The 15,296-nt window shown below is 28.1% G+C and overlaps 2 protein-coding genes across 2 annotated transcripts in view; both read left to right on the top strand.

Moving 5' to 3' along the window:
- Nucleotides 1–4,609, top strand: part of LOC139424774 (uncharacterized) — a 183,533-nt gene extending 178,924 nt beyond the window's left edge. Inside the window, exons 2-3 of the mRNA XM_071180595.1 lie at nt 1,231–1,322; nt 4,293–4,609. Of these exons, the coding sequence (XP_071036696.1) occupies nt 1,231–1,322; nt 4,293–4,510 (310 nt within the window). The 3' untranslated portion in view covers nt 4,511–4,609. The remainder of the gene's footprint in view (nt 1–1,230; nt 1,323–4,292) is intronic.
- The window catches only part of LOC122272511 (uncharacterized), a 93,017-nt gene that overhangs the window by 46,920 nt on the left and 30,801 nt on the right, over nt 1–15,296 (top strand). The window lies entirely within an intron of this gene.

Below are 15,296 nucleotides of genomic sequence, written 5' to 3'. Positions count from 1 at the left end.
AAATTATTAAATTTATAACTAAATAATAGTTAGAAATATACATATCAATCAGTTAACTCTCTTTAAAATTCCAAACGCTATAAAACAACAAAAACTTTACTCGTAATAGCTAATGTATTTTAATATATTCGCAATACTTAATAGTTAATAAATTTCATTTTTTAAAACGTTTTATCAATTTCTATTCGAAATAAATTTTAAACTAAGAAGAAAAATGCTTAAAAGTTTGATACAAATAAAGCAAAACTTCACCATTGGTGAACGATAAAAAAACTAATGATATTATTTGCACGTGATAGTGTTTGTAACTGTTGTTTGGAACTCATTTTTGTAATAGATTTATCAAAGTTCAATAGCAGTAACAATTAAACTATAAAAATGAAGAATTAAAAACTAAATACGTAAAATACAAAATATTAATACTATTAAATGATAAAGATTTGATGATACTGTTTTTAAACAGTAAAAGTAAGACGGTTAAAAAATTTATTTTGAAAGTAAATTTTCAACGTTTTATGTCAATAGCAAAACCGTGTAAAAATTAATTAAAGATTTAATACATAAAAGACAAAATTTTAGTATTTTTTGAATGATAAATAATGGGTTAGTTTTCTAGTAATTTAATTGAGACTGTTTGTATCTGCCTTATCTATGCTCACAGATAATAACTTCGAAGAAAAATTTTGGACTCAAGTATTTTTTGAATGATAAAAATTTAATGATATCAATTGCTATATTTAAAAATTAGTCTGCTTGCAACTACATTTTTATAACAGCTTCTTCAATTTTCCTTTCAAATAAAAAATAAAATTTAAAGAAAAAACTAAATATTATCATTAAATGATAAAAAAATTTATGTCATATGCAAAAATTAAACGGAAGAATGTTAAAAAATTTGTTTTTGTAACTGTTTTATCAACTTTCAACGGCACTAACTATCTTTTAAGACAAATGATTAAACATTAAATACATATAACGCAAAATATAATTTTTGTAAAATAAAAATAGATACTTTGTTATTTACTAGCAATAAAAATTAAACTTTTTGAGACTTTCTTTTGTTAATAAATACTATCAATGACAATTAAAGTATGAAGAAAAATAATTAACTTTTAATTTATTAAATTTAGGTACAGACAAATTTAATTTTCGTTTGAATATAAATGTTTAATAACTTTTGAACCTCCTACTTTTTTTTCAAGTATTATTGTATTTTGTTTGTTTATGTAGGAAGGTACTACTTGCTGTCGTTGGCGTCCTATGCTTGGCATCATTGGCTGCTGCTGAGACATGTGGTTGGGGATCTTGCCCTGGATATGGCAGTGAGTAAAATTTAATATCTTGTAGAGAATCTAAACACTTTCAACATATTTTCAACACACATTCCATATTTTCACAAATCGATTGCATTTCACTTGTTTTCGATAAAAATCTTCTAAAACTAAAGACTTATAAATATGTAGTAAAAATACTAGCAATTTTAGATAAATATTTATATGTTTTCATTTAAAAAAAGCTTTCTAACTCATACATAGTATATAAAATGCAAAAAAGATTATTAACACTACTTACTCCTTTAAGAATAACTACACAATCTAGAACAATTGAACTATCTATAAATGTGACTTAATTTTGTTTTCTTTTTAATTTAAATGCTACAAATTTTTGTTTAATTTTCACAGTAAGTAAGCATTTTTAATTAAATGGATCAAATTATTTCAACTCCCATTGGCAAAAAAAAAAATATTAAAAGCCCCTTAATTACATTGAAATAATGTAAATCACCTTTACTAAAATATTCTTTTAATAGTTGAAAGATGGCTTTGATAATAGCCTACTCTCTTTTAACAGTTTCAGAGCAAGAGAGAAAAAAACTCTCTCCCCTGTTCATATTTAAATTTAAATAAATGCTTTGATTACTTTTAAACAAAAGGGCCAACCACACTATTCCGGATCAAATTACGGTATAAAGTAGCTGTACATTGGGTGCATCGTACGTGAATCCATTTCACCTTGAAATCCATATTTACCGTACTTTTTTATATTGTAATGTTTGCAGTACTCTTCATTCAATTAGAGTAGTTCAGTGATTTTACGGAAATTATTGCTTTAAAATTTAGGGTATATCAGATTTTTTGTTCCGCAACATGTTATGTAAAAAGATGGATTTTACGGAATAATGTACCAGCACCCTGCGAGTGCCGGTATTTCTTAACGTAATTTTTTAAAATTCAGTTTTTTGATGCTTTGAAAAGTTATTTTAAGTTTTCAGGTTGGCTGAACTTTTGTCTTTTTGTATCAGAAACTTCATATCATTCATCCAGCAAATCGAAATACATTACGAATTATGCGTAGAAGCAAGTTTGCAGATGATCTTGAAGTAAAAGTAAAATTTTAAAAGGATCATTCACGAAACTGTTTTTGAGTACAAAAGTTTCGTAACTTTAACGTGTTTTTTATTATAATTTTGAATTTTAACTCTAAATATCCTACAATGAGCATAGAAATTGAAAATAAACATTTTTTCGGGAAAATAGTCAAATTAAGCTAGCTTTATCATACGGTATATTATTATTTTTTTCCATTATTTTTTAATTATTAGGAAGATAAGAGAGTTTATATAATCATATTATTAAATAAACAATTCTTCTTAAATAAAACTTTGAAAATATTATGAATAAATTCAGATTAAATTACAAGTTGTTTTTATTAAAATGTACTATTTTAATATTTTAATAAAACATCCCTTTTTTTTACTCGAATCCAATGTTTTATAAGATTTTAAAACTATGGCAATTACAATGCTTTTTTTAAATCAATTAAAACTATTTCATGATTTTTTTTCAATCTGAAAAAAGAAATTTTGCAATTAAAAAATTATGTTATGTTTGTTTCAGAAAAGCAATTTTTATTGTAATTCAGGCTTTTTATTTCAGGCTTTTAATGTGTACTTCAATTTCCAAGTTATTTAATTTAATCATTTGTGTACAAAATATCACAAAGCAATCTTCTGCACAATGCTTTTCCTTTTTTGACTATTTGTTATTAGTTTTTTTATTTGAACAAAACAATAAAAAATTAAACCAAACTTCGAGTTTTAAAAAGTTGTTCTTATTACCGCATATCTAATAGAAAATACGAAAACACAAAACTGAAAAGTAAAATTAACTGACTAAATGGCTTTATGCTATGGTCTAAGACATTATGATAAAACTACCAAATTTTAACACATTTAATAAGTTTTATCAATTATTATAACACCGTATTTCATTTTTAATTTTTCCAAAATCATTATCAATGCCTCTCAGTAAAAATTACCGAGCATTTTAGTGCTCCCCGAGAGACAGTAATACGGTGAATCTTACCATTTCCTGGTAGTTTTATTTAGCTCTATTTCTAAGTGTAAATGTATTTATGTCGGATACGACTGATACGAGATGGTCAGATTTTAAATAAAATTTGAGAAATAAAATAGTTTCGCTTTTTTTATGACATGAAAATTGCTTTTGAAGAAAATATTCTTTTTTTCTATGATCTCACATATCGCTTTTAGCATAAATATTCCTCTCAATTCACTTAATATAAATTACTCAAGTAATCAACAATTTAGGGCATATTTTAAAATATTACAAGTTTCTACAGCATGCAAAAAAATACATTTCATTTTTCAAAGCAGGTTTTTTTTCATCTATTAAAGAAATTAAAAAAAAAGTGGGTTAAAACTACGGATTTTATAAATTTCGCTACGGTATACCTGATATATCAAATTCCGAATTTTGAAGTTATTAGACTGTTTAAAGCATCAATTTCTGCCTCTCGTGAAACTGGCAATTCTTTTTCATTGAAGGAGAAAAGCACTATCGACCATAGAAAAAAATTGCTCCGATAATTATTCAGGGTAATTTCGATGATTCAAAATTTTGTAGAAGTTACTAATTATTGCTAAAAGTGTCGTTTTCATCACAGCTATAGAGATATTTGTATATTTTTCATATATTTAAAATTCAAAAAAATGCTGAACGATTTAGTTAGTTTGTTTTTATATTTTTCAATGCAAATTAAGGTACTCATATCTAGAGAGAGTGCTAAAAATATATATCAAGAATGGTGAATGCGGAACACTTTGTTTAAGATATTTTGAAAGTATAATCTCGATTATGCTTAAAGAATATTTCATGTACAATAGAATATTTCATGTACTATGTACAATTTTCAGTACGTCGCACATTTATTGATGAAAAGCCTAAATGATCTTTTCTTGAACAATATTTAATTTTTTCATTCCTTTCCAGGATGTTGCTACGGTGATAGTCAGGTCTACAAGTGCGCTCCGTTCGACAATGCTGTGTGCTGTCCTGGTGGAGACTACAGTTGTCCTCCAGGAAAATCTTGCGTCAAAGTCCTTTGGTTTTACATTTGCGTAAATGCTATGGCAGTCACCAGCGACGGAGGTTTCGATTTTCAAAAGGGCCTCTCGGAAGCTCTTATGAATGCTAAGAGTTATGTTTGAGAAATGCAAAAGATGTTACTGAAATGCGTTCAGAATATATAAGATTTTTTATAGATGTCAAAAAAACGAGAAAGAATAAAATATTTGTTTTCATCAATATGTATGAATTCATGTGAATTTACTTTCTTTAAAATGAAAATCACTTTTAAATGCAATATAAATTTATAATACATATCATAAAATAGTACATTTTACGTTACAGATATAATACGAAGTATAAATATATTATAGCCTTATTACGTAATACAATGATTGATTAACAGTTTTAATCACTATTTTCCATTTGCATCAAATTTATTTGAAAATACAAATAATTGTTTATTTAAAATAGGTAATTTCAGCTAAAAATTAATTCTGAAATATAATTATACCAATAATTTAGCAGCATTTTTTAAAAATGATATTTAGCAACATTCTTTTTGCTTCAAATTCGTTTTTTATTTAATTATTTACTTTATTTATTTATTTTTCTTTTTTTAATCATTAAAAAGCAAACTATGATAAATTTACTATGTTTTAGTAAGAGAAAATGTTAATTATTATAATGCTTTTCAATGATAAATAGTAATAATCTATAATAACTTTGATTTTTTTAAAGTTTCAATTTCCTTTAGATAAAAATAACTTCATTAATTATTTCGTGTCCGAATGCTACCCCTTTTCAAAAATAGTTCGCAGAATCGTTATAAGGCTGGGGAAGGTGAGGCATTCAAGTGACATTTCTAAGGATTCCGCACAAAAAAAAACTCTTACTAAGGCAAAATTATACACTGAGAAAACATGATCATTTTCCCGACACTTAATGTAATACTTTGCACTTTAATGGAGTGCGATTTTTAGAGACAATTAATTACTTTTAACCTAGTTAAATTAAGACATTTCACTTAAAAACTTATATGTTTTTTAAACAAATTATTTTTTTAATAATTATTTCGATTCAAGCATTTTATTGTTAATTGCATTCTTAAATATTTGAAAACAACGCTAATATTAATATTGCGAATATAACATTTTTGGACAGCTCCCACAGTTATAAAACCTTTTTTTTTATTTATAGCAATATAATTTATTTATTTATGACATATCAATTATTATTTAAAATTTATTATTTTCTACCGCTTCAAAAGTTGAAATTCAAAAATGCTGCGGTATTTTGCCGAAGGATAGTTTCACTAGTTAGTTAGATATCATATGAATCAAATTGAAAAATAGGATTACTAAATTTTCGAGTTTTAAATTAAATTTTATTTTCTTCTATGTTTTAAAAGGATTGCACCTTAATTGAAATTCTTATTATATGTTATCTTAGAACTTCCTTTCGAGTATTATTGTGTAAGACATCAATTTTTAAGTTATTATTATATGAATACTTTTTATTATTTAGTGATATGTAAATATCACACAATTTTTCAAATATTCACTCTTCCATGTAATGTAGATAAAGGATGAAAAAATACATATAAATATAAAAGTGAATGGAAATATTTACTTTAAATTTAGCAAATGAAGATAAATAATTTAAAAAATACTTCTATTGAGTGTTCAATAAAGAAATATAGTTTTAAAATCTTTTTCAAATCCGAAGTTGAAAGTCCATACTCAATACGATGGGACTGACTTTGATAGCAGTTTGATAGTATAATGAAAATGGGAGGTTATTTCATTAATTGCCCTTCAACTCTTCTTTGTCTTTTTCGGCCATCAAACAGGTTTTGAAATTTTCGGTCTCATTTCATCAGTTTTGATTCAATAGATTTTGATAGCTTTTATCTTTCTTCCTCACTTAAATATTATTTGAAGACACACTGAGAAAATTTTTTTGATTTTATTGAAATTACATACATTTGCTGACTTGTGTGCTCAATATAGGCTTATAAGTCATTGTCAAGTAGAAAATACAGATAGAACAATTCAGAGAAAGACATCACAAAGAATACATCCAGGGTTACGGCGGGATTCGAACCCGCTACCTCCACGCTTAACAGAGCGTTTGGAGAAAAAAGAAGTGTGGTCAAAACTATCAGAATATGGTTGCATTTACCGAGTTTCTGGCTCTATGGGAACGCTGAAAAAACAAGGCATTTTTTACAGAAGCGCTTTTGGTAAAATTAATTTTAAAAATTTGGTTGTTTTTATTACCATATCTGTTTGGTAGTAAATATGGAAAGCTTAGGTAATTTTAAGCATAAAATTAGGTAATTTTAACTGTGCTAGTATAGTTGAAGTTGACGCAAAGGTGTTTATTTTGATGACCTCTATTTTATTTTGACCACTTGTTAACTTTTATCTCGTTGGTTATTTGTTTTATTTTTTCCCATTGCAAGTTAGCATCGAAGTCAAGCATCACTGGCTGCGGTTAGTGTGCGGGTGGGTGACCACTTAGATCAGTCTGCGTAGGGACAGAGGATGTGCTTTATTAGTCCGCGTTAAGCTGTTCCACCATAACGTGCTCGACTTCGCGTGCACGTCGTTGGGCTACCGAAGCAGGGGTGCCATCCCCTCTGCAGGGGATCAAAATTGTGATGGTTTGTCTTCGGATCCTCCTCAGGGAAGTTTCTCAGACCGTCGCCAATAGCCCGTTGTGCAGCTCTAGTGCGACGTAAATTAACAGCAATAACAGCAAGTTAGCATCTACCAGCCAATAAATTTTAAAAAAATATGCATTTTAGATGCATAAATGCCTGGACGCACAAAGCTGAACTAAATCAACAGCTTAATTGTCACTAAATAAGTACTACATTAGAGTAAGTAAAATTACTACATCAGGACTGTCCCAACAAAATAAAACGAAAGCGTCGAGGTGACGGGCTCAAATCCCGCCGTAACTCTGGAAGAATTCATATAACTATTGTTACGGTGACATACGCAGGCTTGTGTGCTCATAACAAAGCTCGCCTAATATGCCTTAGCCAAATCCCTGCACAGGTAGCACAAGATAGAAAAAAACAGCACACATATATAGACTAAGATATGGTAGAATTTAAACCAGCTACCTCCTCGTTGTAATAGGTGCATCCATTAATGTTTTATTCTAATTTGATTATTATTTTCGTAAACCTGAGTAAAGCTTATAGGGGGTGTTTTGTATTAAGCATACAAGCTTGCATATGTATGAGTAGCAACTAATAACAAAATAAATTTTTAGAATGGTAATGATTTATTTTTAATTATTTTTACACCAGACTCGTCCTTCCACAAAATGCAATTTAAAATAGAGGTAGCTGGCCCACATCAAAGCGTAACCATGGATGTGTAAAAGTAAACATCTAAATTTGGTTTAGATAGATATACTGAGTCTTATGCTAACAACAAATAATTGCTTGACTCTTTTCAAATTACAGAACATATATCATAGGAATTAAAAAAAAACAGTACTAAGATATTGAACCCATTACCTCTATGCGTCTGAGCGTTCAGCAGAAGGATGACACTTCGCCGCAATGGTCACCACCATTATCTATGGTCGTTTTACTTGAAACTCACAGTGCAGTATTGTAATTCGACTAACCACTCTGAGTGGTGTATGTAGTGTGTTCGAATCCCTCTGTAACATTCTATGGATATTCTTACTGTTTTCAGTAAAATTGTACTTATATGTTTTTCAAACTGAAAAGAGCCATTCATTTACAAATAAACCCACATATGCTAGTAAATAATTCCGATTATACTATAAGGGATGAATTAAATAGTCACCATATAACTTGATTAATATCTTTAAAACATTTTAATTAAACACTTCAAGTTATCATTCTTATCCCTTTAATCCTTGTTATTATTAAGATATTATATTTTTCTCACCCGATTCTCACCCGATTGGCTCTCGTCATTTAAGTATCAGTAGGGCAAATTTTTTTGCCAATCTTTCTGGAGCACCATATTAGGTGGGCTAACGTTGTTCCTAAAGTAAGGACAGATAGTACAGAGAATGGAAGAACATCCATGCCTTGCTCGGAACTCGAACTCTGATTCAAGGTCAGCTCCTTGACCACCACTACACAGTCCGGCCGGCGTGTATAAGAAAATAAAAATTTGTTGTGATACTTTAAGGCGTGGCATAAAAACCATTTGGTTTTATTTACTTCTGAGATATGTATTTGTTACTCGATGTATTTTAATGGGAACTATAATTTTTAAAGGCTAAATTTCCAATAAACAGTAACAGCAACGAATGTTAAAATTATCAGATTAGTCGTTTAAATACCGCATACTTTGGTTTAATTCTTAGAATTGTGGTTTCTTTCACCAGAAAAATCTCTTTTTGTTTCTATTTTCGACTTGATATTCCAGCATGTCTGCTTGGGAAGCAAATGAATTTAACGCAGAGGGTCTGTTTCTTGCTTTTAAGTGTTGCCATCTAAGTCCAAGAATACGACTTCAGCCACACACACGCCGCAGCCCGTTTAACTAGGTGTACACATTCATGTATCCACAGATCGTAATTTTGACGAGAACCAGTGAACAATCAATCTCCAATTAAGTACCCCCCGAAGAATTGATCTTTTTTGGGAACTTGGAGGACTTTGTGACCCCGACAGATTCAGCGTGCACCAGTCACCATTTAATACACGGGCATTCTTCAGCTGGCTAGACTCGAACTACCATTCTCCCGAACACGAGTCCAACGCCTTACGAACCAAGCTATCCCAACCCCAGAAAAATATTTACTATACAAGTAAGGTGAGCTGTGATGGCTCAGGGGATAGAGCATTCGCCTTCCAATGAGGTGACCCGGGTCAGAATCCCACCGATGGCTGGTACGGCCGGGATGACCTGGTAGATAGGGCACCGGGCCCATGTCCAAGAAGTCGTGGGTTTGATCCCTGCAGTCGAAGACTCCTCGTGTCGTAAATGATGACTGATACACGTTAAAATTGTCGGGTTACAAAGTCCTCCATGTTCCAATAATAAATCCTACCTCTAAGAATACTGATCAAGAAATTTTTAGAAAAAAAGTTATTTCTGCGTTTTCGTATAATGACATACCAAACCAAAATCGGAGACAAACTCCCAAAATAGAAAGTAAAACTAGTTTTTTTTTTTTTATTTTTTTACTTTTTGAATATTTAACCTTTTTTCTTTTACTTGAATAAACTATATATATTTCCAGACAAATAAAATTCATTTCCAGAAATTAGATTTCGATTAATGATTTTTATGTTGTCAAGAGTTTTTTACATTTCAAAATTTTCTTACATTTTCAATAAATTTTCTAAGGAAAGTTGATTTTGAGAAAGTTTCTGCACGCTAACACACATTAAAAACACGTTTATCATAGAATTTTTTGAAATTTTGTAAGCAGATTTTGCATAAAGTTAGCAATGTTTTGCACTAAAAGCTATGTCTAAGTGGGAATTTGTTATTAAGCTTTAAGTACCAAAATTTGGAATTACTCAATTCGATATTAAGCAATTTTGTAACAATTCAATATTTTGGAACTCAATATGAAACAATATATTTAGTTCTTTTTCATTTTTGTGGTTTTTTAAATAATTTATAGTTTTAGTTCAGAACATAGGTAATCCCATTATTGATCTAGGAAAAGAGTTATTTTGAAATTTATGCATTACAATTAGTTTTATAATGTTAGACATTTCGCAGAAAAAGGGCTAAATAACATTTTATTTAATTTTTATTTTACCATATTTAAGCAAAACAGTCAAATAACCTTAAATAAGATAGTATTAAAACTGCTAACTGAAAAAAAACTGTTTATTAACGGTTTCAACTAATACGGTTAAGCAGCATTATTTCATTTTATCTCAACAATTAGTCCCAGCTAATGAAGTCACTTAATATCCTGCAGTCAGTTTTAGTACGCATTATAGCCGACAGGACTATTCTGTAAATCTCATGAACGACAGAACTGGAAGGGGGTGTCGAGTCCAAGCATTGACATCACAATATCTCCTCTATTCTCTTCAACGCACCAAGAGTTTCCCGTGTCCTGCACTCCTAATTTGTGACTATGTGATAGCAGATGAACTAATTAAACCACATTCCACTATTCATTTGATAAAACACAACTCAACCACTTCCTAACTTCAAAGCCCATTACCTAACTGAAGGCCTAGCTAGAATGTCCAGCTAATTTCTTTTACGGTTTCAAAACCATAAAAGTATAAAATGTTCTTTACAGTAAACTTTGCGGATAATTGGATCGACTGACTTCTGATGGTTATTTTACCGTAATTTTAGAATAAAAATTCTAACAGTGTAGAGTTAGTGTGACATGAAAAGTTATGCATAAATCTGTCCTAGTTTTGAAAAAAATTGTAATTTTTTTAAACTCAACTTCAAATTTATAATTTCAAAATCAACATAAAACCTGCCAAACATAAAACTAAATTTACAATTAAGTTTTAAAAAGACGAAAATTGTGTCCAACCCAGTTTTATACCTTAATTTAAATACCTCACTCATTCACGAAAAATGCCCCCTAGGAGAAAAATATATTCCATAAAGGTATAAAATGTTCTTAACAGTAAACTTTGCGGATAATTGGATCGATTGATTTCTGCTGGTTATATTACCGTAATAAAAATTCTAACAATGTAGAGCTGTTAGTGTGACATGAAAAGTTATGCTTAATTCTGTCCTAATTTTGAAAAAAAATTATAATTTTTTTAAACTCTACTTCAAGTTCATAATTTTAGAATCAACATAAAACAAACATAAAACTAAATTTACAATTAAGTTTTAAGAAAGAAAAAATTGTGTCCAAGCCAATTTTATACCTTAATTTAAATACCTCACCTATTCCCGGAAAATACCGCCCTGGGAGAAAGAAAAGTTTAGCGATACAGCACTGAATATAAGTATAGTAAAAAATAAATTAAAACATTTTATGCAGTGTATAAACTCCAGGGTAGAAATTTGAAGTTTTTATTTTAATTATCACTCTATTTAACTGTGAAGCAATTTCTAAAATGTGTCATGCATTAATATAAATCTTATAATATTCTTGTTACATAACATTGACTTTTCATGATATGGTAAATTTATTCTAATCATATATAAGAGAGAGCATTGTTGCAAAAAAACCTTACCACTTTCATGAATTTTAATTTTCTCTCAAGATTTTGGATTAAAAATTATTTTCTCTTTTCTTTACTATGCTTTTTATAAAGGGGAGTAGTGTGCATTTTTAAACTAAAAGTTTTGTTATTATTTTATTTATTTATTTATTTATTAATTAATTAATTTATTTATTTATTAATTTATTTATTTATGTTATACATTTATTTATTTGTTTATTTATTTATTTATTTATTTAATTAGTTATTTATGTTATACATTTATTTATTTATTATACTATTCAGATACTTATTGTATTTTAAATGCGAGTGAGTCTCTATTGATCGCTATTTGCGAATTAAAATAAGCATGAAACAATTTAATTCACAATATTTATTCATGATAACGATACATTCAAAAAGCTACTGAGGGTTAAGAAAGGAGTGTATATTGAAAAAGTTATTTTTATCATTATTTTATTTATTTATTCATTTATTTCTTTTTTATTTTATTTATTTATTCATTTATTTCTTTTTTATTTTATTTATTTATTTATTAATTATACTCAAATTATTACTTTTATAATATTTGGAATGTGAGTGAGATTCTATTGAGGTCTATTTGAACGATAAATTAAACATGCAATAATGTGAACAATGTAATTCGCAACATTTGTTCTTGGTAGTGATATATTCAAAAAAAAATATTTTTAATTTCCTATAGTCCTTAATTTGACCCAAAACACTTTTTTCTTTCAAATAATTATGAACAATGATTTTATTTTGAATTATTTATTTATTTATTTATTTATAATACTCAAATCAGGATATTTATTACACATTATATGTTAGTGAGATTCTATTGAGCAGTCTGTTTTTTTTTATTCTACAATTACTATAAAATAACCGGCAGAAGTCTGTTTATCTAATTAACCGTAAATTTTAAGGGTAATGAATATTTTTTTAACTCTGTTGTTTTGAAACCGTTAACAGCTAGTATGGTTAAAAAAACCATGATTACAAAACTGAACGGGTTTTTAACCATATAAAACTACCATTGTCTCAAAACCGTAAAAACAAGAAATTGAAATGGAGATTGAAGCTATGCTATATTTGAGTTGTGTTTTATCAAAATAACAGGGGAATGTGGCCTAACAAGTTTATTTGCTTCTTTCACCTATTTTAAGAGATGAGAAATACTAGACTTTTTTGTGTTGAGCAACTTCATGCTGCAGTCATCTATGCTTGAATGAGAGTATCATAAACTAATAGTCAGCGGTCACTAGGGTATGTGGAACACTGGAAATTCTAAATGTGATGAAGGAAATGGGTTCAATAGTGTAGTGTCAACACTGGGACCCGAACCCTCGTTTTAGCGGACAAAAGAATGATAAATTCGCCCTCCCGGCTATAATATATACCCAGCTGCAAGATACTAAGTGGTTCCATCAGATGGGCCTAGTTGGTGCGATAAAATTCTGATTGTTTAACCATATTAGGTGTAAGTAAATTGTTGAAAGTAAATAAATTGTTATTTAACCATTTTTTGGAGAAATTTCTAAAAGTGTTCTTGAAAGTAAAATAAAAATAAAACAATGTAAAGCAATGTAATTCGTCATATTTATTCATGATAGTAATATATTTAAAAAGCTACTGCGCTTTTAATTAAGCAGTGTATTTAAAAAAGTTTCAGTATTATTACATAGTTATTTATTTACTTTCTTTTTTTTATTTATTTGTACTTAAATTAGGACATTTATTACATTTTAAATGTGAGGGAGATTTTATTGAGGGCTATTTAAAAAATTACCATGCAATAATGTTAACAAAGTAATTCGCAACATTGGTTCATCATAGCAATATATTCAAAATAGATATATAGAGCTTCTTCTTCAGGAGCGCAACAGCCCTTTGCAGGCCTTGGCTGCCTCAACAGCACGCCTTCTTCAGCTCTCTCTGTCCATGGCAACTCCCCTCCAGTTCTTAAGTTTTAGGACTTTGAGGTCGTTTTCGGTGTCGTTGAGCCATCGAGTAGGTGGTCTACCTCTAGAGCGGGACCCCTGAGGGTTCTTGAAGGTGGCAATTTTTACAGGGCTATCTTCAGAACCTCTCCATATATGGCCGAGCCATCTTTCGGTTGCTTCGGATTATCTGCATAATTTGAGGATGTTTATAGAGCCCATAAAGTTCAAAGTTCAGAGCTATATAGAGCTATATAGATTATATATCATATATTTGTTATATATCATTGATATATATATAGATTAAATTTCTTATCATCATTAATTTGACTTAAAGCATTTTTTTCTTTTAAATAGTTGAAAGCAATAATTTTATTTTGAATTATCTATTTATTTATTACACTCAAAATAATACATTTATTACTTATTAAATGCTAGAGAGAGTCTATTGAGTGCTTAAAAATTAAATAAACATGTAATCATGTGAACATTGTAATTTGCAATATTTGTTCAATTTAGTAATATAGTAAAAAAAAATATTTACATTCCATTTCTAAATATCATTAATTTCAACTGAAATATTGTGTTTTTTAAAAATAATTGAAAACACTAGTTTTTATTTTGCATTATCATTTATTTATTTATTTATTTTTTCATTTAGAATACTAAAAATTAGGACATTTACTACAGTTTAAATGTAAGTACGATTCTACTGAGTGCTTCTTGAAAGATAAAATAGACATGTAATATACTTAAAAATATGTAATTTTCAATGTATAATGATTATTAAATTCTAAATGACATTAATATTAATTAAAATATTGCGTTTTCTTTCAAATAATTGAAGATAATAGTTTTGGCACTTTTTGACTTATTGGTTAACATTTTGAGGTTAACATTTAAAGAATATATATTTAATTACTTATTTGTTTAAAAAAGACTTATATTTTTATTATCAAATTATTAAGGAACTTTCAATGAAAAAAAGGATAAAATTAAAATGAAACTTAGTTGACAAGATTCCCAGAATGTTGAAAAACACAATAAGTCAAATTTTCAGACAAACCAATAGAATTAATTTAGGAACACTTCTTATCTTGAAATAAGAGATCCTGGTATTGTTCCGAATACAAGAGATTTCAGTTGCACTTTCACTGCTTACGATATTCAAGCATTCTTATCAAATATAATCAAAGATCATTTTAGAGCTGTATTACTATATAAATCAGAAGCTTTGGAAATAGTAATTATTCCGAAACAATTATTTATATTATTGTTCATCAACTTGAGAATATTCGAAGCATTACATAATGTAAGTATTCATTATTTTATAATATAATTAAATAATTGATGCATAGATGATTTTTACTCAATTCTTTCATCAAATTTGAACAGTATATAATTAAAATGGAGCCTGAATATTATTTTTTATTAAATTGATTTATACTTCATCATGTAGGTAATTATTATTTAATTATCTAAATTAATTCAACCATGTAATTTTTTTTTCTCAATCCTTTTACTACGTTGTAAGAGTTTATAATTTCTAATGCATTTTTCGAAAAATTATTATATTTATTTATATATTTTGAAATAATAGATATTGTTTTTTAATAAATGAAAAATTAATAATGATCAGTAATGGATTTTTTTTCAAAATAAATTAAATAAAGTTATTAATTAACTAATTACTTAATTAAACTAATTACTTAATTACTTAATTAAACTAATTACTTAAATAAAGTTATTAAGGAAAATATTGAAGCCTTCAGCGAATTTTTGAGGTAAACCAAAACTGTATGAAATTGTAAT

Source organism: Parasteatoda tepidariorum, chromosome 5 (assembly GCF_043381705.1).
Source record: "Parasteatoda tepidariorum isolate YZ-2023 chromosome 5, CAS_Ptep_4.0, whole genome shotgun sequence".
Taxonomy (NCBI): Eukaryota; Metazoa; Arthropoda; class Arachnida; order Araneae; family Theridiidae; genus Parasteatoda; species Parasteatoda tepidariorum.
Note: the sequence above shows the minus strand (reverse complement) of the source record. Positions and strands in the feature narration are given on the sequence as shown.